Source organism: Phalacrocorax aristotelis, chromosome 4, assembly GCF_949628215.1.
Source record: "Phalacrocorax aristotelis chromosome 4, bGulAri2.1, whole genome shotgun sequence".
Classification (NCBI taxonomy): Eukaryota; Metazoa; Chordata; class Aves; order Suliformes; family Phalacrocoracidae; genus Phalacrocorax; species Phalacrocorax aristotelis.
The window spans coordinates 24,460,958-24,485,597 of NC_134279.1; the positions used below are offsets into that span (position 1 = coordinate 24,460,958).

General features: G+C 44.2%; 2 protein-coding genes across 7 annotated transcripts in view; one reads left to right on the plus strand and one right to left on the minus strand.

The window, feature by feature from the left end:
• The first annotated feature begins 235 nt into the window (after positions 1-235).
• Positions 236-10,764, plus strand: SH2D4A (SH2 domain containing 4A). The gene is made up of 9 exons (XM_075090624.1): positions 236-813; positions 1,601-1,760; positions 2,283-2,442; positions 4,529-4,594; positions 5,026-5,161; positions 6,410-6,626; positions 7,022-7,152; positions 7,998-8,218; positions 9,747-10,764. The coding sequence occupies exons 1-9, from the start codon at positions 639-641 to the stop codon at positions 9,837-9,839; spliced, it is 1,359 nt and encodes a 452-aa protein (XP_074946725.1). The 5' UTR covers positions 236-638; the 3' UTR covers positions 9,840-10,764.
• A 2,513-nt stretch (positions 10,765-13,277) lies between these two features.
• Positions 13,278-24,640, minus strand: part of CSGALNACT1 (chondroitin sulfate N-acetylgalactosaminyltransferase 1) — a 48,980-nt gene continuing 37,617 nt past the window's right edge. For all 6 annotated transcript variants that reach the window (XM_075090621.1, XM_075090623.1, XM_075090622.1 and 3 more), the window contains 6 exons: positions 21,195-21,411; positions 19,890-19,991; positions 18,900-19,078; positions 18,387-18,481; positions 15,223-15,304; positions 13,278-14,879 (listed from right to left, as the gene is read on the minus strand). In XM_075090621.1, coding sequence (XP_074946722.1) covers positions 14,596-14,879; positions 15,223-15,304; positions 18,387-18,481; positions 18,900-19,078; positions 19,890-19,991; positions 21,195-21,411 — 959 coding nt within the window. In that variant the 3' untranslated portion in view covers positions 13,278-14,595. The remainder of the gene's footprint in view (positions 14,880-15,222; positions 15,305-18,386; positions 18,482-18,899; positions 19,079-19,889; positions 19,992-21,194; positions 21,412-24,640) is intronic.

Genomic DNA, 24,640 nt, shown 5'->3' on the forward strand with positions numbered 1-24,640 from the left:
AAACCAGCTGCACTGCTTGCACTCCCTTGACTTGCTGTGACGCTGCCTTTGATGGATGGGAGCACCCCAAAATTCCCACTCCCACCTCAAAAGCAGAGCTGAAAGCCCTCCCTATCTTTCTTTGGTAAAACAAGGCAGTCTGGGCTTTTGATCATCAAAGTTTTCCTCTTTGGAAGGAGGAGGAGTCGTCTAGTCATGGGTTCATTGATTCCCTGCACAGCAGGAATGTTTGCTTGGGCAGAGCCAAGCCACACCTCTGATGACTGTAACAGGCAGCACACTCTCTCTTTTGATATACTATCAGCTGGGTTTATCAGAGTATCAACACAACCGCCCCACTCCAGGACTTGTCCCTTCTGGCCAGCTCTCCCTGCAGAGCGGGCAGGGGCTGTGTGGGAGCTGACCTCACATCTTATTTCAAGGAATCTTAACAGCAGGTTTTAAGCTACTTATTTACTTTTTTGGTCTGTGCAGGAAGTCTGAGCTAAAAAAAAGAAGACAGAAGTATAATTACTCTGGCACGCCAGCATTCCTGCTCCAGGCTCAGGCGGGGAGGGACTCTTTCTTGTCGGAGCCAGGAAGAGGATCTGATCCCTGGAGATCATTGCCACAAACGTGTGTAACTGAAACCTGCAGCCATGCTGAAACAGATATTATCGGACATGTACATTGATCCTGACCTGCTGGCAGAACTCAGTGAGGAGCAGAAGCAGATCCTTTTCTTCAAGATGAGGCAGGAACAGATCAGACGGTGGAAGGAAAGAGAAGCTGCTGCGGACAAGGCTGCAGCAAAGAAGCCGCTGCCGAGAAAAGGTAAGTCTCTGCCTGCTGGATGCTTCCCCCTCCAGCACAGATCTGGCCAAGTCAACTGCTCCCTAGAAACAGGAGGTAATATGTCCTTAGAGTAATTTCTTCTCTCAGGGACATATCATAGTTGTATTTCCAAACCATAACTAAAGCCGCCTGCGATGGGGTAGTTTTGGCCAGGTGCACAATGGTTTTACCCCCTGGCCCAGAGACTCTGACCTTGACCAAATTGCTCAACTCCCCTAGCTGGGAAGACAGGGCTTACTTGCCCTCAGGAGATGCATCTCATTAAGTTTCCCACTAAACGGGGCCTCTGAATATGTCTATAAAATAACCATGGACTTGAAAATCTGTCCTGGGGCACCAGATCTGCAGCGGAGTTCCTGTTATGCCTTTAGAGCTGAAGACCCCTTGCCAGGATTACATAGCATGCCAGCTGCTAGGAAGATAGCACTCTTCTCCCAGCTCTTCCCCGCGTGCTCTGTTTGCAGGTAGTTCACCCTCACACAGTCTGGGGAGGGCAGTGGCAAGGAATTAAAGCAAGAAACGAAACAGTGGTGAGTCTTCTCCCTTGCCCCCAGACTCAGAAATGCCTCCTTCATTGACCTGGCTTCAGTACTGCAAATCAAAACGGGAGGAGCGTGCTGCATCCCAGCCGAGCTTTCCCCTTGTACAGCTGCTTTTGGAGAGGCTTTGCCATTGGCAGCAGCCGGGAGGGCACAGCAGCGGGACACAGGTCCTGCACGGAGCTGCCAAGCAAACAGTGTTTGCCAAAGAACTGCTTCTTTTCCAGCCAACGGGAAGTCGGTGACATGGAAGCTTGGTGCTGACAGCGATGTCTGGGTCTGGGTAATGGGCGAGCACCCTTCAGATAAATCGTACGCGGCCATCTGTGAAGAGATCCAGGCACAAAGAGCAATGCGGTTAGCGAGAGAGCAAGGCAAGGAGGGCAGGTAAGCACCCTTCAGCTGGAGGAGTCCATGAGCAGACACAGAGGAGAAGACATTTCTAGGGACACAGAGCCTTGAGTCTTTTCTGTAAGGGGCTGTGGTTACCACTGTCACACTTGACTTGTAGGCAAAAGGCGCAGGCCAAGGTTGGCTTTCTGTGGGTATACACAATGCTGGCAGAGACTAGCTCCAGCGTGAGGCTTGCCCCAGGCTCATCAAGCCTCCTGTGATGTGGCTCCTGGGCAGTACCCTCTGCAGACCACAGGAAATGCTAATGCTGTTAATGCAGCAGGTGATGAATTTGGATTGCATTGATTCACTGACAGGTGCCCATGTACAGCAGGACGACAGTTACTCACCACGAGTCATTAGTTTAATTATTCCACCTACCTGATTTGGAGATATGACAGCTGCCTGCAAGTGCATTGCTTGATCACAGCACTGCTCTGCTCTTGTGTGGCTTCCTTGCTCAGAGATCAGAAAGTGACTCCATTGGGTTCCTAAGTCCTCTCTCTTGCATTTCAGAGAGACTGACTCTCCTGTAACACGGTCTCTACATCCACAACCAGGAGTCCTGGGTGAGACAGATCTTCACGGGAATAAAAAAAGCACTGTGGAGGAAAAGAAGGAAGGTGGGAGAAAAACTGCTGCTGCTACAACAGGGAAAAGCCAGGAGGTCACAAAGGTAGTCTTCCCCCTTTTCTCCATAACCATCACAAACACGTGCTTTGAGATCTAGGAAGCACAGCAAATCCTGGTTGCTGTAAATAGAAATTTGAAGAAGGAAGAAAGGCAGCTAACTGTAAAGGCTTTTGTGTAGTCAGAGGAGAAGCTGTGCTGTTACATTCTTCCTTAGGGAAGGCAGGTCCGAGTGCTATTCTCAGCTGGGACAGATCTGCTTGGTACCTAAGGAGAAGTTACTCTGGGTTCCTTTGCTTCCACTCTCCGTGGGTAAAACAGGGGTCTCAGTACTTCCTTTCCTGCTCCGTGGCTGGTTTGGTTGGCTTTTGGGTCAAGACTGGGGCAGCTCTCCCAGGATCTGTACAGGCAAGGCCACAGCCTCAGACAAATCATCTACTTGTATAAATGAACAGATGAAGATAATTTTGCCAGCATCATCTGACATGCATATTCTAGGTGATTCTTTTTTTTTTTTTTGTCTTCTAAAATAGTTAGAAAATAGCTTATGACCTTGACAGCACAGGACAACTCCAAATGCAGTAACTACAGTATCTACTTTGCTGTGGTGTTTCATTACAGAAATGTTTTCCTCCAGCAATAAATACATTTCTACTTTTCACCTGGCTACAAAAATCCATTTGCAGAGAACTGAGGGAAAAATAAGATAAATTAACTACCCATGCAACCGAAGTTTAACGGAAGGAACAGAACACCCTGCCGGTTTGATGGGAGAAGTCCAATCTCATTCAGCAAAGCTTTCATTCAGCCTTTTGCTGCTATCTTGTATGAGTGTATATTGTTTTATTACACAGCCACTCCATACTTCAGTAAAAAAAGCATGACAATTGGAGGTTGGGTTTTGGCAAAGCGCCTCTCCCACTGCTACCAGAATACCAAAGGGAATTTGGAGTGGCTGTCTCCTTTATCAAAAGCCTCTGAGTCACATGGGGTTTTTCTTAGCACTGTTTGCTGAAGTTGAGCAACTATGTGGGAGATTTTTTTTTCTTTCAAAGGAAGCTCTTAGTCACAGCTAACAAAAAACCAACCAACCAACAAAATCCCAAACTAAACCAAGAACCCCACCGCCACCAAAAAAAATCTAAAACCCTTTCAAAGTCTTGTTCATGGAAATTGAGGGGATTTGTATGTTTTACTTTTACTTTGTCATTATATTATTAGGAATTTTTCCCATGTTTTGGGGGCTTTTGTGGTTAGAAGGAGGGATCCAGACCAAAGACCCCTGTTGCATTTTCTAGGCCTGGAGAGGGGATTTTTATCACCCCACTCATGAAAGTGCTTTCTCCAAGATCTAGTTCCCATTTAACCCGAGGGATCCAGGCATTGAGCTTTGTCTGCTGCAGGGGGTGGGGGGCTGATGTTAGAAAAACAAGCTGCTTCACACACATTTGAAGTTCCTAGTTTCCTGTCAAGGGGAGGGATATTGGAAAGCCATGTTATTTGGAAATCCATTAAATATTAGCCAAGTAGGTGATGGAGATAAAACAAAGTGTGTCCCTGGTAAGCAGCATAGTGCAGTTAACTCATTACTCACTGTGCTGTGGGAGGCGGTCTGGGTCCAACAGGGAGGTGGGCGGGTGTTTTCTCAAAGACAAGTCTAACTGTTCACCTTCAAAGGCAGGTCTCAGCTAGTGACTGCTGCCAGGGTAGCTAGACTGGTTTGCAAGGAAGAGCAAACATGAGATATGCAACTAGTTAGGTCAGTTTGACGAGCAGGGTTTTGCAGCACCCCAGCCACAGCAGCAAACAAGGACAAGCAGGTAAAGCTGTGGCCAGCAGGTTCTGCTAGGGCTTGCTTTAGAGGGAGGGGAGGAAGGAACTGCTCCCTGGGAGCACTTGGGAGCATTGCTTAGCAAGTATAGCCATGCTTGTGACAATCTTGACACCCCTGAATTCTCCTCCTGTGGCATATTAGGCCTAATATGACGAAAAACCCCAATGTTTGTCAGAGAAGGCTGGCAAAATTTAACTTGTGACACATCGCTGCTTCTACATTAAACACCTGTGGCTCCAAAAAGGAGCAATGGTTCTAACGCCGCATTTATTACTCACTGCTCTTTTCCTTTTCCCAGAGGGAAACCAGAGATGTTCACCAGATGCTGGCAGACTGCTACATGAGGAAGCATGGCTCCCAACAGGTAAGTGACAACCTAGGATGCTCCTAACATCCTAGGGGCTCCTAACATCCTGGGGCCCAGACTTTATCCTAGAGTCCCAGCCAGCCTTAGAGCCTCATCTGACCCAAGAACATCCTTGTCTCTTGGACCAGTTTTATCCAGCATTGCCATGCTTCTCATATCATCACACCATTGTGATGATCTGGAGATGATACAAAGCAGCCAGGCTGGCAGACTGGGGAACAGCACAGGGAGATGCTTCTGATGATTTCTGGTAGACTGTTTTCCCTCACTTCCTCTATTGTCACCTGCAGTAAAGACCGAGGGTCTGTATGTTGTTGAAATCGGAAGGATTCACAATAAAGAATGAAGTTCCCAGTATCTCAAGGCTAGCTAAAAAGCAGGGTTAAAACTAGCCTGGGACAAAGCTGAACATACTGTTTCTTTCACAGATGAAGGAAGCACAGAGGAGAAATTCAGAAGAGACCACAGCCCCCCAGGAGGCAATACCACAGAGCTACCCCAGCGTGGAGAGCCAGAGGACGCTGCAGAAAGCAGATGAGAATGAGCCTGAATGGCAGGAATCCTGTAAGATCTTAGGATGACCTTTTCCTATGGGGCTTGAGAAATCCTAGGTCTCCATCGGGTCGTCTCAGTCCTTCTCCTGCCACACTGGGACTGAATAATCAGTTGGTGGGTGGAGAGTACTGCCAAGAAATACAGCGCTGCATTATCAGAAAGATTTGTGAGTCCACACAGCATTGAGACTGGAGCTGGGCAGGGAAATGGAATTTTTTTCCTATAGATACTATATTAAAACAAGCAACAAATAGGAACCACATGAGTACAGCCAGGATAATTAATTTTAAACTAGAAGCTGGCCTTTCATAGGACTTTGCAGTAACCATTGCTCTTGAGGACAAGGACAATGGGTGACAGGGCCTAACTAATGAGGGCTTCCCTGTCGTCCAAGCACAATTGCACCTAAGCAGAGCTCAGTTGCACTGTCTCATGTAATGAATCCCAAAAGATAGGAAGGAAAATGGCAAACAGTATGAGACTTGCAGTAGTATCCATCACTGCTGCCAAATACTTCCTGAAGGAAAACCTGAAGCATTTTTTTTCCACAGTTCCTCCCCTGCTGCTCAGTAGATGGCAATGCTGTACTACCATTTGCTTCCACTTCTGGCCAGGGGTTTTATTTTTCTTACTGATAAAAAAAAAAGATCTGAAGTCGACTACAAAGCAAGGAAACAACTAGCCTAACTCAGACCGACTGGAGAGCTGGTTACTCCTACACACTCCAGAATGAGCTGGACTTGAACAATCAGGGCCAGTTTACAGCAAAAAAAATAAAACCACCCAGACAAGTTCTCCACTTTCTGTAACAGTTTCAGCAAGACTCCCTCCCACCCTAAAAAAATGATCAGCACTTTCAAATCCTTCAAAGGATTGATTTGTGGTCATTTTAGCAGCTTTTATGCCATACGCCCTCCCCTATCACTGGCTCACACGAAAGGCATCACAGAAATCTGTGTCTGAACCAGGAGTCAGCACCCGAAACAAAACCAAGTAGTCTCTCAGTACAAAGGGACCTGGTGCTGAGAAAGAACCCAGATCTTTAATCTCATGAAGGAATAAAAAATGGACCCTGTTAAGTAGCAGATGCCCAAAAGTGATGGGTGATATGTGGCAAATGGTCTCACAACTGAGTGCATCTTTCACCTTGTGAAACGGGTTATTCTTCCACTTCATCAAGCAGGAAGATGGCCCAAGGTCAGCAAGCTTAAAACTTGCCTGCTTGTTCGCTCCTGTAGGACTCCTTTTTTGTTCCAGTGCGGAAATCCAAGGCAGCAGATGAGAAGAGACGCTCCCTTGCACGGCAAGCCAGGGATGACTACAAGAGGCTTTCACTGCAGGGCATCCACAGAGGGAAGCAGGCAGATATTTCCAAGGGTGCCACAGCAGGAGATCGGCGACCACTCCAATATCCGCCTCTCCCCCCCAAGCCTCAACTTCTACCTCCTGCGATGGCAAATGGGAGAAGAATTAGGTAAGGAAATGCCTGTGCACTGTGGAGGGGAGAAGGGATGAGATTCTTCTGCTCTAGCATGGGATGGTTGAGATGGGAATAGTTAGCTCTCCTCCTTGCGTGGAGGAGACACCCTACACGGAAAAACACAGAGGCTAGGCTGTATTCCAGCCTAGGGTGTGATGAGGCTTATTTGTTCACCCCTGGAGGGTAACAGGTTTATTTAGTAGAGCATCTTAAGCCTAGAGTGCATACATTCTCTATGCTAGGTGTCCACTGAAAATTATATGATATTGCTGACAGCTGCACTCATGTAAGACTTCTGCTTAGGGCTGTTCTTAACATCCTGAACAAAAGATAAGTCCTCAAAAGCTGTCGTTTGAACTTGATGCACAAACCACTGTCTTTTCTAACAGGAAAGAGGGAATCCGGAGAACAATCTCCAATTCCACCGAAGAAAGCATCATCAAGTGGTTCAAAGAGGAGCAATTCCCTCTCCGAGCCGGCTATCAGAAAACCACGGACACAATAGCGCCTTGGTTCCATGGTGAGTCCTGAGCATTTCTGCCCCAACCCAACTCTTTAAGGAGTTGTTCCTGCTAACATGGCGGCTGCCACAGGCTGGGCCCAGGGGCTTTTTGGAGGTGCCTAGGTTTTCCATTTTAAATATCTATGAATGTAGTCCAAATTCCTCTAACATTATGACAAAGGGCAAGCTAAAGTGTTAAAACAGAGACCAAATCCTCAAAATACCCTGTACATCTGTGCCACCCCTGCCACCCTGTACTGGGTGCATGGTCACCCTGGTAACTGGACCAGGGTGAGAGAGATTTGGGCACATCTCATCCCATTCATCCTTGGCCCCCAGGTCATTCTCCCTCCATACGTGCTCATCATCCGTCACCTTTCTGTCCCGTTTCTAATGGGTCATCATGATCCCATCCATCTCCCTTGCTTTGGAAACCCCTTCGATCCAAGACTGCAGCAACGAAAGCATTATCCTCTTGTAACTGGGCTTCCAGTGCTTGCATGGCTTTCTGACAGGACCTACGATCAGTGTCTGCACAGTCCTGCTATACTGGAATTGACATACAACACACCGCAATGCTGGTCTCTCTCATAACACGGAAACTGTCCTTTTGAGCCCTGCACATTTATCATTCATAATTGGCTGAGTCTGAAACATAATGCATAGTTAGCATGTGGCCGTGGTCAGTTGTTAGCAATCGCAGTACTGTTCTTCCTTGGCTACTGGGCGAGAAAACAACGCAAGGGATGGAAGTGCCATGGTCTGGTTTTAGAGAGGTAAGGCAGATTTCTTGTGAGAACTGCTCCATCCAGTCCTACACAAATGCTTTTCTCCCTTCGGTTTTGTGTTTCGGTTTTGAACAGGTATCCTAACCTCTAAGAAAGCAGAGGAGCTTCTGAACAAAACAGTACCAGGGAGTTTTCTGGTTCGGGTCAGTGAGAAAATCAAAGGCTACGTGCTCTCCTATCGGTCTGTGGAAGGATGTAAACACTTCCTCATTGATGCCTCCAGTGATTCCTACAGCTTCCTTGGAGTGGACCAGCTACAACATTCAACACTGGCTGACCTTGTAGACTACCACAAGGTAAACATCTAGCAATGCATTCATTAACTGTTTAATTGCCTCAGGGCACTTCAAAGTAAGAAAGAACAGATTCAGTTGTTTTAAAGTAGGTAACTAGAACCATTTTAGCTGCTGTTAGGTATCCTGTGTGCTGCTCCAGAAGGGTGTGCCAGCCTGATGGGTACATCTCAGGCAACCTAAGAGATCTCAAACATCTTAGACCTGATCACTCCCCCTCAAGCGTGCAGAACACCTTGCACACAAGGCTCAAGTTACTTACATGCTATTTAGTAGAAATGCTGATAAAGTGAGAGGTAACAGCATACTCATGCAGACTCCTTTTTTTTGGATTCTCTCCATGGTTGTGGGGTCCTGGCAAGTTGGGTAAGCAGAAAATCCTGCTTGCCTCCAGCTTCAGCATGAAAGAGGACAAGGGATCTTTATAATCTCAAAGCAGGCAAAGTATGATACTGAGCAAAGATAAAAAAAGAGAAGGGAAGGAAGAAGGTTGGCAGGTTCTTGCAACAATAACAGCAGTGTTTACTAGCACTGACTGCAGTTACATGTGCTCCAAGGTGGGCCAGATGGATTGATCAGTCCTTTAAGATCTGCCCAGGCATAGGACAACCATTTTGCCTAAAGGTTTGCTCAAAATCTGTTTCTTTTAAATAAGCGCCTAGATTAATACAGACATGGCTAAAGAAAACTGGACACGTGAGGAAAATAACGATGTTCATTTGCTATAAGGAGCTCTACCTGGGCTACCTGAACTTGCTTCTTGCATGGTTTCACAGCTCAGGCTGAAATTCTTGAAAGCAGGAGCTATACAGTTATTGATACCAGAGCCAGAGGATTTAAAACCTGGCTGCGCATATCTATATTAAAGATAGAGCCATGCCCACAGTCTGCAAAGAATCCTACAGACCTCCTGCGCTACAGCAGACGTGGGCACGTAAACCCACTCTGCCAAAGTGCTCTAGTGGGTTCTGCTTATCACCCACCAGGTGACCATGAAAGAAGGCAAGTTCCCACCATGCATCTGCTGCTAGGGTGGAGAACGAGATGGGAAGCAGAGACCTTACCATCAGGGAATTCCCTTGCTAGAACAGGGCTTGCCTGAGCAGAGGGCATGTGCTCACTCCAGGATCCACCCTTGTCCCTCTCACAAACGCAGCCAGGAGCACGGTCCACAACCACCCGGTTCTGCTTACCTGCATGCTGCACAGTCCTCGCTCCAGCACTTTGCAGGCAGGGTGGCATTTCACACCATAGAAGCTGCGGTTGCCTATGAGATGAGCACAGCTTTCTCCAAGAACTGCCAGAGCTGTGTCACTGGGTTTCTGTGCTGAGCACAGACATCCGTTTATGAGGACAGAGGTCAGCCATGTGGGTCCTTCCCTGGGTTCCCCAGGGCACTGAGCTGTATCACTCAGCAGGATGAGCCAGTCCACACTGTAACCGAGACAGGGAGGCTGCTGTCGGCCCCACGCTGTTGTGATAGGTAGGGACTGTTTGAAAGGTGGTATTTAATCATACCCTATATCAACAGGACGAACCCATCACTTCCCTGGGGAAGGAACTGCTGCTTTTCCCGTGTGGCCAAGAGGACCAAGAACCAGATTACACCTCTCTCTTTGAATGAGTCTCTCAGTCTCACTGTGCAGCCCCATGCTTGTATTCACAAAGACTGAACTTGGAACTGGAGCTGCTGACGCTTACCTGAAACGGTTGCCATAAGTGCCTCTATTTTATATCCTTCACCACAAAGCAGTGTAAGGATAAGTACTGTTGTGGGCTTGTCATATCAGCTGAGCTAAAGGATGTACCAGCCCAGCAAGCCACAAAGCACCTGAAGGAGCCCGCACGATGGAGTGAATGAGGTGATGAAGTAACCAGTTGAACAGGGAGATACTGCCACAGTATTTTCAGAGGGGGTTTGTAGATTTCCTGGGGGACTTCTGTATTCGAGCTGCCTTTTGTTCTTGAATGCAAGGTCGTGTGCCATCTGGGAAATAGATCAGTATCTACAGCTGAATGAGATCATACCTTCCTAGAAGGCACAAAACAACTTGCGGAGGTGAATCAGTCTTGATATAGTAATTTGCATAATGTGAAGTTTAATCCTGTAAACTGCTGTGCCCTTGGAATCAAGGATGTTCAAGCCAAACATCCAAGCAAACCCTCGGTGCCTTTCAGTGAAAAGTGTTCTTTGTGAAGAGTGATCTTCATGAAAAGTACATTTTTAAAAAATCCTTTAGCCTCTGCACATAGATCCTCACTGTTTTAATCTGTATTTAAAACCCATACTGGTCTTTCTGCATAGATTGGGATTAACCTTTTGAAAGGGAAAGGAGAAGGGATACAGGAATTTGTATGAAAGACTGCACATGCACAGAGCCTAAAAAATGTAAGAAGCAGTGCCTATATCAGTATTAGTACAGTTTACAGAAGAGTGTTTGCTAGTAAAGAATGTTTTCCAAAATGGAGCTATTTATTGCAAGTCGCGTCCAGGCTACCGAGATGCAACTGGTGTAAACTTTAACATAGAACTTGTTCTTTCAACGTAATGCTCTCTCTTTGTATCTGTTACGCTGCATAATCTGCACTACATCACCTACCTGATAATCCTCACAACATAATCTACATTAATTATGGGAGGGGGTGCTAGGTTATTTGTAGGGGGGAAATAAAACCCTCCTTCCCTCTCATGAACTGTTTCTTTTGAAAAATATGGCCAAAATGAAAGGTCATTCAGAGATACTAGAGAAAAGTTAGTATCTGTTCTCATGTGAAGAACATGCCACAGCTGTTGTCCTGCTGGAGACAAATCACAAAGTGTTTTGCATACCTATGGGCTGGTAAAGACAGGGAACAAAGCCTCCTTTAAAAGGCAGTTTAAGAGGTAGGGTGTTAGCTTGCAGCAATAAGGTGCAGGCTGAGCTGGCATGGACACAGCAGGACATGATCAATTTTAGCTCTAAGATCTATACTGGAACTCCTCAGGGTTCCACCTGCTGACCAGTGGACCGGTAGCTTTGCATACCTTTATATTATAAGTACTTATTTGCAAATGTTGGCTCAGGAGAGCCCAGGGAAAGCCACTATCAGTGTTCACATCTATCCCACATGTTTGAGTTCTTTAAAGACACCCAGATTCACTGGACTGCTGCGAGGGAAGAAACCTGAGGTTTTATACCTACACATTTAGATTACTGCACTGACTGCAAAGGCAGCACACTTGCCAGAACAGATGCCCTCAAGGCTGGCTCTTCTACTGCTCTGAAGTCCAGTTACCCTGAATGTCTGTGGAGCAAGAGTGACTTGGAGTGGTCAGGAATCAAGGGTGCTGGCTGGTCTTGGGGAGCTTCTCTGTAAAATCTGTCTTTCTTCAAGGGATGCTGTGCAAGGATTACAAGACTAGTCATTTTTGAAAATTGCTTGCTGGAGAGATCACGACACCTGTAAGGATATGGCAATTTGTTTTGCCCCATGCCTCTATGCCTTTAGCCAGAGCATGCAACAGTTGTCAAAAATTAAAGCAAGGAGTCCCCATACAACCTCCCCATCTACACAGAGTGATCTCTACTCCTTCCCCAACTAAGATCCAGTCAGTTGCCATTCTGAGAAAGATCACAAGCTGCTTCTAGGACAAGGTAGAGAGCTGCCTGGCAAAAGCTACAGTTCTGTTGGCTGCTCTCTTTGGCTTTCATCTTTTTCTAACTGGTCTGGAAGAGCTGTTACAGCTCCACTTAGCTCACAGAAACATAGCTAACAGCAGCTTCCCTTTGTCACGTTGTTCTTCACCTCTCATATCAGTGCAGTCCCCACCTTTAAGAGAGCCCTGCCAGGCTTCTGCTGTGATTAGATTCTTCTGCACATCACTGAGGTGGCCAATGACTGCGGGCTGGCTCTCTCTCCACCACTGATTCAATCTCACCTCTTGCCAAACTGGCTTCTGTAGCCAAGGAACAGGAACTGCACAGACAGTATTATTCCTGGCAGGAGGAACGGCATCTCTGTGGAAAATTATGTGCAAGAGAATCACAAAGGTGCTATTTAAAAATATAATGTGAAACTCTGCCAGGGGCTGGATGACATGCTTACTAAGGTACCCAAATTATCAAAATGTTCAATTTATAGGTGTCCAGTGTTTAGAATTCAAGACTAATATAGGTTTGAAGGGACCTCTGGAGATCATCTGGTCTAGCCCTGCTCTACAAGTGTGGCCAACCTCAGTTACATTAAGTTGCTCAGGGCTTAGGGAAACCTAATAATGAATAGGAGAATAATGAAAAAACATCATGGAAATAGATAAGGCTAGGTTTGAGGCAGTTTATGATTATGAAACTTTCATAATGTACATCACCCAGTTTCAAGTTCAGGTTAAGTGGGACTGTAGGAACAACCGCCACCTCGGAGCAGCTCAGTTACCATAGCTCTCATGCATTCAGCCAGCCATGCCTGTCTCCTCCTACTGCACAATATTTGTAAAGTTACTGCATCAAAACAAAGCCCTTTATAAATAATTTCTCATGTATTCTGGGAACAAAGAAGTTCTTTGGAGGACCTACTTGAGTTATTGCTGAAGTTTTTATGGTAAGTGATGCATTTGGGGGGTGGGTTTTTTAAGCATACGGAGTTTGTGTCCTTTTTGTGCTTTTGCAGTGGTTTTGGACATTTGGTGATTTTCAAGGGAACTGTAATGCAATGCAGATCTTTTTATCCAACAAAAGACAAACACATGTAAACCTGTGTCAAGGGAAAAGGTGCTTACAGCAGCATGGTCTTCGCCTGCAGATTCTGCATGCAACGCTTTCAAGAGAGGTTCATAAGTGCTCTTCCTACCACACAGTGGCATGACCAATAGCACTGAACAATGACTCAAATCCTACCATGAATATTTCTTCCCCCAGCTCCTACAAGCCAAAACCCGAGTTAGAATCTGGTTTCAGACTGTCTTGAATTAATCTGACGCTATAAAACAAAGAGACCTCTTAGAGAAACAGCATTTAGGTAAGCAAAAGGGATTTCTGAGCCCATGGAGTTTTTGGCCAGTATATATTAAAATGATAAACAGCAGTCAGCAGTAAAAGAAAATGCTTTATAAAAACTGTAACTCACACTTTCAACAGTTTAGGCAATTGAAAAAAATCTATTAAGGAAGAGACAAATTTTTAGGATGCATCTATAATTACCATGAGAGAATTTGCAGGGTCCAGTAATCCATCACAAAAATTTATTTTGTTAATTACAAAAAGCTTGCTATGCCCTGGGCAAGATTCTATATTTGGTTTAGAAGGAATACTTTGGTATAAAGTCAGAAAAATGTTCATCAATTTTGGTATCTGACGTTCAGAGTTTAAAGCCTCCTGCTGAATCAGTACTGCAAGTTGATACATAATTCCTTTTCTTCAGCATGGTAAAGCTTCTGCCTTCCAGCACCCAGGCTGTGCAGAAAAATGACTTCACTTATCTGAACCCAGTTCCCATCCACAGGAAACACAGATCTGCCGAGCATTTTCCAAGTGTTGGAAGGCCGTACTCTTCCCTAGTAAGGCTAGAAGTAGAAAACCTGAAGTATGACAAAATAATTCCCAAACAAAACCAGCTTCATTTAAAAATAAATCTTGAGATACTTACAGTATCCTAAAGCAGAAATACACCATCTGATTAATGTGGTACGGACCTGGCTCATTGCTTTTGGTTCACCGTCCACAGAAGGGAACAAACATTACCCTCCAGTGTTTTTTAACATCACACTTGATGGGTAGGGCTTTTTCTTTCTGAATTTTAGAAAGTACTTTGAGGTGCCTCCTGTCTCTGAATGACCAGGGAATACCCTGTTAGTGCACTGTTGCTGTCCCCCTGCCCCAGCCCCTTAAGGGAAAAAGATTTTTGGTCACTCCATCTTAACCATCGTTAACAGTCAGATGTCCTTCTCAGAGCAGGAGCTCTGTACTTATTCAAAAATAGCCCTTTTTAGATATGTCAGGTTAAATGTAGAAATAACTCGTTATTACTGGCCCACCAAAGGGTCAATCATTTAAATAACTGTACACATCTTACAAATATTTCAATGGAAGAGCACATCCATTTGTTATTGTGATTACCACGCTGGCATTTATGTAATGTTCATTGTCTCCATGACCTTGAATCTCATAAAATGTTCAAGTGTCCCCCAGAAGCAAGGGCTGAACAGTCAGGCTAATGGAGGACTTAAAAGCCCTATTAAGAAAAGAAACAGGAGAAGGGAGGAAAAGCACTTTCATCTTCTTTTGCTGCCATCCAGCTGGAATCTCCATCCTCCTTCAGTCTCATCCCATCTTTTCTTGTTAGCAACTCATTTCCAAAACACCCTGTAGTCCAATTCAGAGGCTTTTTTGCCTCCCTTTCTGGCTTCATGTCTTCTTATTGCTCAGTTTCTGCCTGTGCAGGTGTGTCTCAATCTCTTGCTTGAAAACAAGCATCCCAAGCTGGCCATGAGAAGCCTCGTTCATGGCCTTGGACTGCATGCACATTTTGTACTGCTCTGGGGTCAGCTCGTCCAGACATTGCTTCTCATGCCACAGATGGAAGAGACCCCTGACTGGCGTTCGGATCACAATGAGGTTGCTGTGAAGGTATTTGCGGTACAGATGTACATCTTCACCACCCCAGCCTTTAATGTCCAGATCAAAGCCACCTGACCAAACAAAATCCAAAATAAAACTAGAAATACATACTAGCACACTACAGCTGTTCTATGGCTCCAGTCAGCCCTTTAAAACAGCCATACTTTCTGCCAACATCAAAGTGTGCAAATTTCCTAGCTTCAAATCTTTTACTATCAGACAAAATTGCTTTATTCGTACTGAGTAGCGTGTAGATTCTGGTAGCCTCTACAGCACCTAGGAATAGTCTGAACATCTAACCAGACCACTGCTGCAAATTAGAGGCATAGACACACTGGCCAAGGAAAGAGAAGCTGATCAGAGTCTTCTATGTTTCAGTAAAAAGGCAGACATATTGGATTGTATTTTTCTTACCTATGTTGATAAAATCAGATCTGTACTGGCAAGTCATCCCAAAACCAAAGTCTCTCCAAAATCCATTTTCTTTTTTAATAATCTGCATGGAGGGAAAGGAATGTTTATATGGGAGCAGAAATGCTCTCAGTGTGAGCAGTAAACAAATCCCTGAATATGGTGCGAAATAGAGACACCTGCCCTTTTATTCTTCTCCATATAAACCCATGGCTGATCCTGAACCAGTTTTTGTAGATACTCATTGCATGTTTCTGCCCCAAAACACCAGGTGTGTCATTAGCTGTCATGGATAAACCCCCTGGTATGGAACAATCAGGTTTCACTCTACTCCTGCTGTTGTAGACCAAGTGGAGCAATATCACCTCGCTCTCTGGAGTTTACTTCCCCACAGGCAAAACGTTCTCCAAAATCACTAGTTTCTGCAGGATTCAAATCCGATGTAAGAAACATACTGGTAAACCAGGGAAGCCAGACTCCGCTGTAGAGCAGATGGTGGCATCTGGATTGTGGACCACAAGAGCTTTGGAAGAAAAGAGTGGCTCTAATCTGATCGCACAACTGACAGCTTTTTGATTACCTTAACTCTGATAAAAATTAGGACAGTGGTAAGAATAGCTTTCCATTATAGAACAGCTAAATTCAGCTAAAATTGAAGTCCAGAAGTGTTAAGTGGTATGTATACATATATATCCCAATAAAGCCTTTGTAATAATGAACGTGCAGCCTACATTACTGAGAGGGACCACAGAAACATTATGTATTACAGGTAGAAAATCAGAGCAGTGAGAAACCATGGCTAGCATTTTCAAATGCAGATATCCAAGTATAAGTCATAATTAATGTGTGTGAGTGACCTAACCCAATTTGGTGAGATATCCAAGAGTTTCAAGGGACTGGGGCATTTAAGTCCTCTAAGCAAGTCAGCAGTACTTTGCTCTCTTGAAGGTCTGGTTACAAACCTACCCCTTCGCAGCTATTTTTGAAAATTTTGGCTTCACTTGCAACAAAGTTACAGAAGATGAGGGGACCGAGTTTCCATTTCTGGATTTACAAATCCCAGCACTTCCTTTACCAAAAAAATCCTCTTCCAAAGCAGTCTCTCCTGATTTCTAATTCATGCCTCCCCTTTTTGTTCATAACTCTTGTCACTTCAATGACTTTTTTTTATTTTACTGCTCCCATTGCTATCTCTTTCTTTTCTCATTTCTTCTCTCCTTGAAAAAGCCAAACCGCTGCAGAAACCAATTAAAAGGAAACAAGATTGTATCCGTCAGGTCTGCCTTGTAACAAGAAATCTCCATAACGATGCCCCTACAGCAAGTTACTCATATGCATTAGCGTTATTATTTCCCATTAGTGCAAGTGGCTGCTGCACAAATCAAATTCTTTCAAAGATTTCTGAAGGCTTTTTTTCTCAGCAGCCCGAGTACCTGGACAGAGAGCTAACACTGTCTTGTTCTAATGGCACAGATCTGGCCTCATGCCCGGGAACTAATGTGGGCTGAAAATTTTAAAATCTACATAAAAATGAGATTGGCAGTAATTCTTTAAATCAAGAAGCTTTTCTGATATAAGCATCGCATTTTATGAATCAAATATTAGCTATAAATATTTGCACAATCCTGACAAGGTACTTTGTGGAATTTATGCTAGCTTGAGCGCTAAACTCTATTTCATTTCCTAAGCGCAGTGCTTACAAGCCTGAGGTTCCCTGATGGGCTCTCAGAGAGAGGAGCTAATATGAATCCCATGGTACTATCAGAACAAGTTTCCTCTGAGAAAAAAAAAAAAAAACAGTGGAAAGGATTTTCCACACTCTTCAGTAAAAAAAATTTCCAGATAGCTGTTAGCTAACACAGGGATCAGTAGACAAAAAAAATATTTTAAAATATTTTGGGTGGACTTTTCGAACTCTTATTCTGCATTTTTCTGGAGGGATTGCACAAGGTGAGGGTACTGGACAGAAGGCTGGACTCAGACCCCTAGTGACCTTTTTCAGCTGTGGCTGTTGCTGAGTTCACAACACCCCTAATTCTTACCTATCAAGAATAACAATACAAGCTGGGATGCTCTGGAGACTGTGTCCAGCCTGGGACAGGACAAGCCCTGATAGGTGCAGTGCCTGGGAGTAAGAGGAGCAGCTGTGGCAGGCTGGGACCTGACTGGCTGCAAAGCTGACTTCTGCTTCAATTTGAAAATTCAGCCGCTTACCAGCACTAGTGGGCAAAGGACTGTGACCTGCTGACTCTGGAGAGAAGCAAGAGGGGAAGGTGTACATAAAGGGAAAACTACCACTTCTATCATCCCTTTAGCTTGTGCCAGAGCACAAGAGAATGGAGAACAGCATCTGCAGCAATGGCTCTGCCACTAGCATTCATGTGAACCTGTCATCTGTGTGCTCTGCTTCTTCCTCACAACAGCTTCCTCCTCATCAAGGAGATTCACCTGGGTTTAACTACATGTTTTAATCATATCCCTTATAGCAATTTTTAAAAAAATAATGCTTTGTTCTCACACCAAAGTTAAGCAGGTGAGATGGAAAACAGTGGAGTTATGTTGTGTTACATCAGTGCCAGATTAGAGCCAAGCATGTCATTTGACTCTGAGACAACGTGGTACACTTCAGAAACACGCTGTCTGCTCACCGGCAGTTTAATCATGAACTGTGGGACGGGAAAACCCACTGTCAATGTTCAAGTGGGGGAATAACTGTGACAGCGTCTGGAATTCTGTTTTCACTGACTCATCTAAAGATATCTATGTTTTTTACAAATGTCAGCTCTTCAAGATGCAAGCAAAGAAACTATTCAGTCCAAGGAAGAAATGACAGCAAGATCAGGGACTGTGACAGGCCAGGACGGCAAACCATGGAGGAATTGTTGCGAATTAGAAAATCCCTTCTGGCAGAGAAGCAGACAGGGTTTAAATTCTTAGATTCCATGTATAAAACACCAAACAAGGGCTAAATTTTAACCCTTGTTACCAAGATACTTCCCTGTGAAACTTAACTGCAGAACTCACAGCAAGGTGACTGCTGTAGTTAATCTTGTCTGTGTGGTAGTCACTGTGCACAAGGAATAGGGAAATGCTACCCAAGAGCACATGCACCTTTAAAAATGGCTTTGTCCAAATAAAAGCAGGCATTCAGAGAAGCATGTACTTACCAGCTGCTGTTCTAAAGGTGGGATGGAATCATGGTGGCCATAAATGATACTGGGATTGTACTGGCTGAAGAGAACAGGATAAAACACCTTTTTCCCTGGAAATGACAATGGGTTATTTATTTTTTTAACATATAGTTAAAATACACTTCTTTCTCTTATAAGATGCTGTCCAGGGTCAGACCAAATCCAGACAAAGTCACACAAGTTTTGGACTAGCCTATGTTCTTTGCATAAGAATGTGAATGTGGGGATATAATTAACAAAAATACCCTGTTCCAGAAAACACAGATGCTGAAGGCAAGAAATTAAATCACAGTGGGAGCAGGAGTCTTACAACCTTTCAAAAGCCAACCAACGATGGAATTTTTATACAGATCTTAATTAGTTCTCTAAGTTTCAAGAATGATTCACAGCAGCTTCATTACCAATTAACAGACAAGAATACTCTGGTGAAGGCTGTTACACAACAGGTAAAATCTGTTGAAAGACAATACACTTCATGAGTAGCAGTACCTGGCTGTGTGTTCAATCTACAGGAGTTCAGGAATTCAGCTGTGAAGTATATGTCCACGTCGCAAAAAAAGAGAACAACATTGTTTCCTTTCCAAAATCGAGCACCAACATCTAATCCTTTACCCCTGGAAAATTCTTCGTTCAAGTGGATGAAGGTGAAGTTCTTGAAGTTGGCTGACCTAGGAGAAGGAAAATATTCAGCAATTTACCCTGGTCTTCCAGCTCTTAATACAAGTAGGGGTGGGAACCCAATATGAAGCAATTAACGCAGAAATCTGTAGTATCACAGTTCTGAGGGCAGTTTGAGGGAAGAGATGTCCTCCTTAAGTCTTGAGGAGATTTTCACTATGTCTACATTCAGAGTTTGAGTTGTGTACGCCTATGCCAGCATTCTTGTCACAGACATTCTTTGGGCAGACTTCACAAAAATCCCAACAAGGCTTAGATGGACAAAAATATCTTTAGTAGGCAAATATAAAATACCTGTGGTTGCATTACTGCACCTATACAAGGGTATTCTTCCCATACGAGATGGTAACAAAAGGCTACACTGCCACATGATCTTTACAAACTCAGCTATGTGAGCAAACACAACAGACCAGACCTGGCTGAAAGCATCTAGCTCCTGTGTGCTCTACTGAAATTGTCTGCACCTGCCTTTGGAAGTCAATTTCCAGTCCTAACAGTTAAAGCCACTTTCAAAAGCACTAAAGAAGTTGCCAGTGTGGGGGGAAAAAAAAAAAAAAAAGCTGCACTGAGGTAAATTCAGTAAAATCTGCTTTGAGGTTCTAAAAACCAACATCACAAAACCACAGATATGGGACCGTCAGGGTAACACCGTTTTTATCTGATGCAAAGGAAAGAAAGCCATTTTCTCCAATCTAAATTGAACTTTTTGTCACAACTACAAGTTTGGACAGCTATCTAGTCTCCAATTCGTGCTATGATTGCTGTGTATGAACAGCACACATCAGATATTCAGGTACTTACTTGGAGGTATTTTCAAGTATCGATTTGACTTCATTCATTTCTTCTTTTCCAAAGTAAACTACAGTGAGGTGAATTCTCCCATCCTGCTGAATGCCCATTTCCCTAGAGAACAGAGACAGATTTGTGACTTGTCCCAGAAGTTAGCTCTCTTCAATAACCTACACCCACTGGGGAAGGCAGAGCAGGGTGAACCTCGAAGGCATTCCTGAGGGCACAACTCACAAAGGGGCTCGCTGCCTCTGTCAGATGGGACCAAAGACTACCAGGCAGATTGGGAAAAAACTCTCTATGCAGTGTTTGTTGTATTAATAGGAGGACACTGTTAAAACAGGCTACCCAACCCCAGGAAGAATGATGAGGCAGGCAATAACTCCAGCACTTAGAAGAATATGGGAAGGGGGATTTTATGGAAGCTATACATACCCTACCTCTTCACCTTGATTTTTTGTAACAGATATTTCAGAGTTCACATCTTTGGCATTTTGTTAAGAAACATTTACTAAAATCTAAGTATCAACCAGAGATCAGGCCAGTAGCCTAAGGGTAGGGCCAATCTGAACTAATGCTAGACATCAAGCTTCACTTGCACAAAGTTTAGTCAGCAAGAGTTCATCTATAATCAGCAGAGAGATCAGCATGACCAGAGGGTGATTTCTCCCATCCTAAACCAACATCTATCAGATGGCTAATTTAGACAAGGAGCCTATTTTTAGATAGCTGTAATTAGGCAAAACAAATCCCAGTGTAAGAGTCAGTATCTGTTGCTAACACAGCCTTTTCTGGGCAGCTATTTAAAGCTACATCTCAATTAAATTCTCCCTCCAAACATCACATCTGTGCTGAAAAATAAAAGAAGTCTAAAGGTAACTATCCTGAAAGTTCAAATACATTTCCTATTGCCTCTTATAGCCTTAATCTTTTCTCTAATAGGGCCTGGCAAAGTGTCTGGGAGCATTAATTCCCTTTTTCCTTAGAAATGTCTCTCTGCAAATAATGGCATGAAATTCTCATGTTGCCACAGTCGCGTGTGTCCCAACAAAATAGATTGAGACACATAAGCCAGGTACATGCAAATCAGAAACCCTGATGACTGGAATATAAATTGCTTTTGCTGCTAATCACAATGCATTAAGCAGCCAAATGCCTTTCAGCCTCTCTAATCTCAAAAATTACTTCTTAGTGGCACAATGAAATGTTATGTAAAAGTACCACGATTTTTACTGAGTGAAGCCTTGATAACTCCTGAAATTACATCTTACTTTCCAAGTTAGAAAAAGCAAAGGCAGCACTGGAATAGAAACCCACCTGAAATTCTGCATGAATTGCCGAAATTTGCTGGCTCTCTTGGCCAATGGCACAATGACATTAATAAGTGTGTCAGCCACATTGACATCTTCATTTTTCACTTTCATTACAGGACCAAATGGCCGGAATAAAACTATCTTCTTAAACTGATGCTTTGTGTCTCCTTTGAAAGTCAGCTCATACAATGTGCCTTTGTCTTTTTCTGTGCGGTAGATCCCTGCATGAAAACAAGTGAGATATTTTGGATTAAAGCTGGGCTCCTGGGGGGAAATAAAAAAAAAAAAGGGATGCAGTCTTCATGTGTTACACCTAAGCTGAAAAGGCAGCAGAGGCATGAGCTACTTTTAAACCAGTATGCAACCCACCATTGTTTGGAGGAAGCTGTCACTCTGGCAAGGACACAGCCCTGGGTTGCAGGAGATGTTTGGTATTCTCGCAGGCACGTTGCTAGGCTTGGCTGAGTTACACACCCCTGAAGGTTACCAATTGCTCACACTCAGTATAACCCAGCAGACATACTGTCCTTATTTTTCAGACTGCTTCAATTACACACTGCAGGCATGCATGGTAATGGTGATACAAAGAAACTGCGAAAGGCAGCCTGCCTCTCTGCAATTGAGTGATTAGGCCATCTCCCAGAAAAGCAATTTCCTGATGAGCACATTAATTTTCTCCTTTCTGGGAGGTTCTTTGGAAAGTCCCCTAATAAAACTATGCAACAGGGCCCCAGCAGCCATCAACTTCACCCACTGCTGGTCAGGACAAAACTCTCCTGTTACTCAACCCTCAAGAGACTTTTCTTGTCTTTATGGCAACAATGCCCACTCCTGGGCAAGTAATGGTCTGCAAGGATGACAACATGGAGTTTGTCAGAGGCTAGACCCAGGGCACAATCCTGGAGACTTCATTAGACAATAACCAAGGATATTTAATTCATACAAGCATGTACTTATTTCTTGTATGGCATGAACTTTTAACATACGCCATGGGTGAAATTGGTCCCATGCTGAGGGCTGGCCTGCACTCTAAAAGTATTGGTCGTGCCCCATTGAAATGCTATTCTGATACCTTAAACGAGATAAAGTTGGTGAAAAGGCTATAGATCTTACCCATTCTAAATGACACTTCAGTCCCTACAGTGCATACTGAAATAAAGCCTAGATCCGTTAGGTTTAAGAGGGAAAAATTAAATGCTAATACTAACTACTTGTTAAGCCACTGTAAATACCCTAACAACTTCATCAGTAGAAGAGTGTAATTGCATTGCCTTCCATCTCTTGCAGAGACTCAAAGAGACAAGCAAAACATGTCTGGAAGAATATTCCGCTGCTTGACTTGTTTCTTCTTTTTTTTAATCCCCATCTGGTTATGAGGAACAGCTTGACCAAAATAATGCTTGGTTTTTTAATCTTAGTCATTCCCTGATGTGTAACATTGTTGTGCATCCAACCCATAGACTGTCAGCTCTGTCTGTATTTCTTGTGAAGGTCTGGGTCAAAGGTTTCTCTGGTCAGTGGAGTGACATAAGCCCTTCATCTTGTATTGTAGCTTTTACACTGGTATGTCCAGAACACTCAAAAGGCATGTCACCACACACCGTGAGGTGTGATTTTATCTGGCCAGAGCTCTGTGGACTGTCTTACCTTCACTATCATTGTGTAAGCATTTTATTCTTAATGAACACTTCAGTTGGGTAATACTATATGCAGATTTACTCATCTATTATTCATTTCATGTTTTATTTTTAATATAAGCTGATTCAAGAAATGCTCCAATTGTCCCTCCAGCATAGCAGATTAATCTAGTGACATAGCAGCTCCATCGTTCTTTTACTGCTAATCTTTTAAAGCTGTGCCCTTGGTTCTCCCTAGCTTTTTCTATCTAGTCTGCCCAAGGTGCAGACCATCAAGAGTTCTGTTATTGAACTTGAGCCTGCACTTGAGATTATCTGAATGGTGACCTCATAGTCCCTGCATTTCCTCCTCCTGGTGATCAGAGAATGGAAATCTGGGCCTTTGAATTCTGCTTACCCATTCATCCTCACAAAAAGCCTGCTGATGATCCGAGTGCATTGCTGGGTGCGCTCTTTTATTCAGGCCGTTTTTGAATACAAGTCTTGCCAAAGAAGTTTGTATTGTGGAAGGTTAAGGTAGCATTTTGACATCAACCTAAACCAAAACCTAAATTAAATCTGATTTGCATTTTCTAGATAGGACTATTTCACACGTTTCAAAGAATCACAGAATGGCAGGGGTTGGAAGGGACCTCTGGAGATCATCTTGTCCAATCCCCCTGCTTGAGCAGGGACACCCAGAGCAGGGGGCACAAGAACGCGTCCAGGCGGAGTTTGAATGTCTCCAGGGAAGGGACTCCACAGCCTCCCTGGGCAGCCTGTGCCACTGCTCTGGCACCCTCACAGGAAAGAAGATTCTCCTCATATTGAGGTGGAACTTCCTGTGTTCCCACATGTGCCCATTGCCCCTTGTCCTGTCATTGGGCACCACTGAAAAGAGTCCAGTCCCATCCTCTTGACACCCACCCTTTAGATATTTATAGGTATTGATAAGATCCCCCCTCAGTCTTCTCCAGGCTGAACAAACCCAGGTCTCTCAGCCTTTCCTCACAAGAGAGATGCTCCAGTCCCCTGATGAACTTCGTAGCTCTCTGCTGGACCCTCTCCAGCAGTTCCCTGTGTTTCTTGAACTGGGAAGCCCAGAACTGAACACAGTACTCCAGATGTGGCCTCACTAGGGTGGAGTAGAGGGGGAGGATAACCTCCCTCCACCTGCAGGCCAGACTCCTTTTCGAGCACCCTGGGGATACCGTTGGCCTTCTTGGCCACAAGGGCACATTGCTGGCTCAGGGTCAACCTGCTGTCCACTAGCACTCCCAGGTCCTCCTCAGCGGAGCTGCTTTCCAGCAGGTCAGCCCCCAGCCTGTACTGGTGCATGGGGTTGAACCTCCCCAAGGGAGGAACTATGTTTGACATAGTGAATTGACATTTTTCATATTAACAAAGATCTAAATTAAATTAACCAATTTAATAATATTTACCATACAACAGCTCAAAGTCTTTGCTTCTACATCCTCTTCTACCCCAGCCAAGAAACAATGACCCCACAAATACCACCTCCCCAGAGATAGGTAATATATTTGTGGAATAAAGGAAGTTTTGCCAAATAAGCAAGAAGCACCTTAAAGCAGAATGCATGTTGTGACCCAAGGGGTCCCTCCTAGTGCTATACAGACATCAACAGAGGTTGCTTCTATGTCTACAGTTTTGCTCTTGTTCAGGCCTTCTACTACAGCTAAAAAACAAGCAGCTTAGGTGAAGGCAAGGTTCCCTTGTGCAAGAAGGTAATCCAAGAATTTATAATCCTAGCATTTTATCTTTTACAGAATTGTATGCAAGTTTAATGCATGTAATTAAATATGGTTATTCTTGA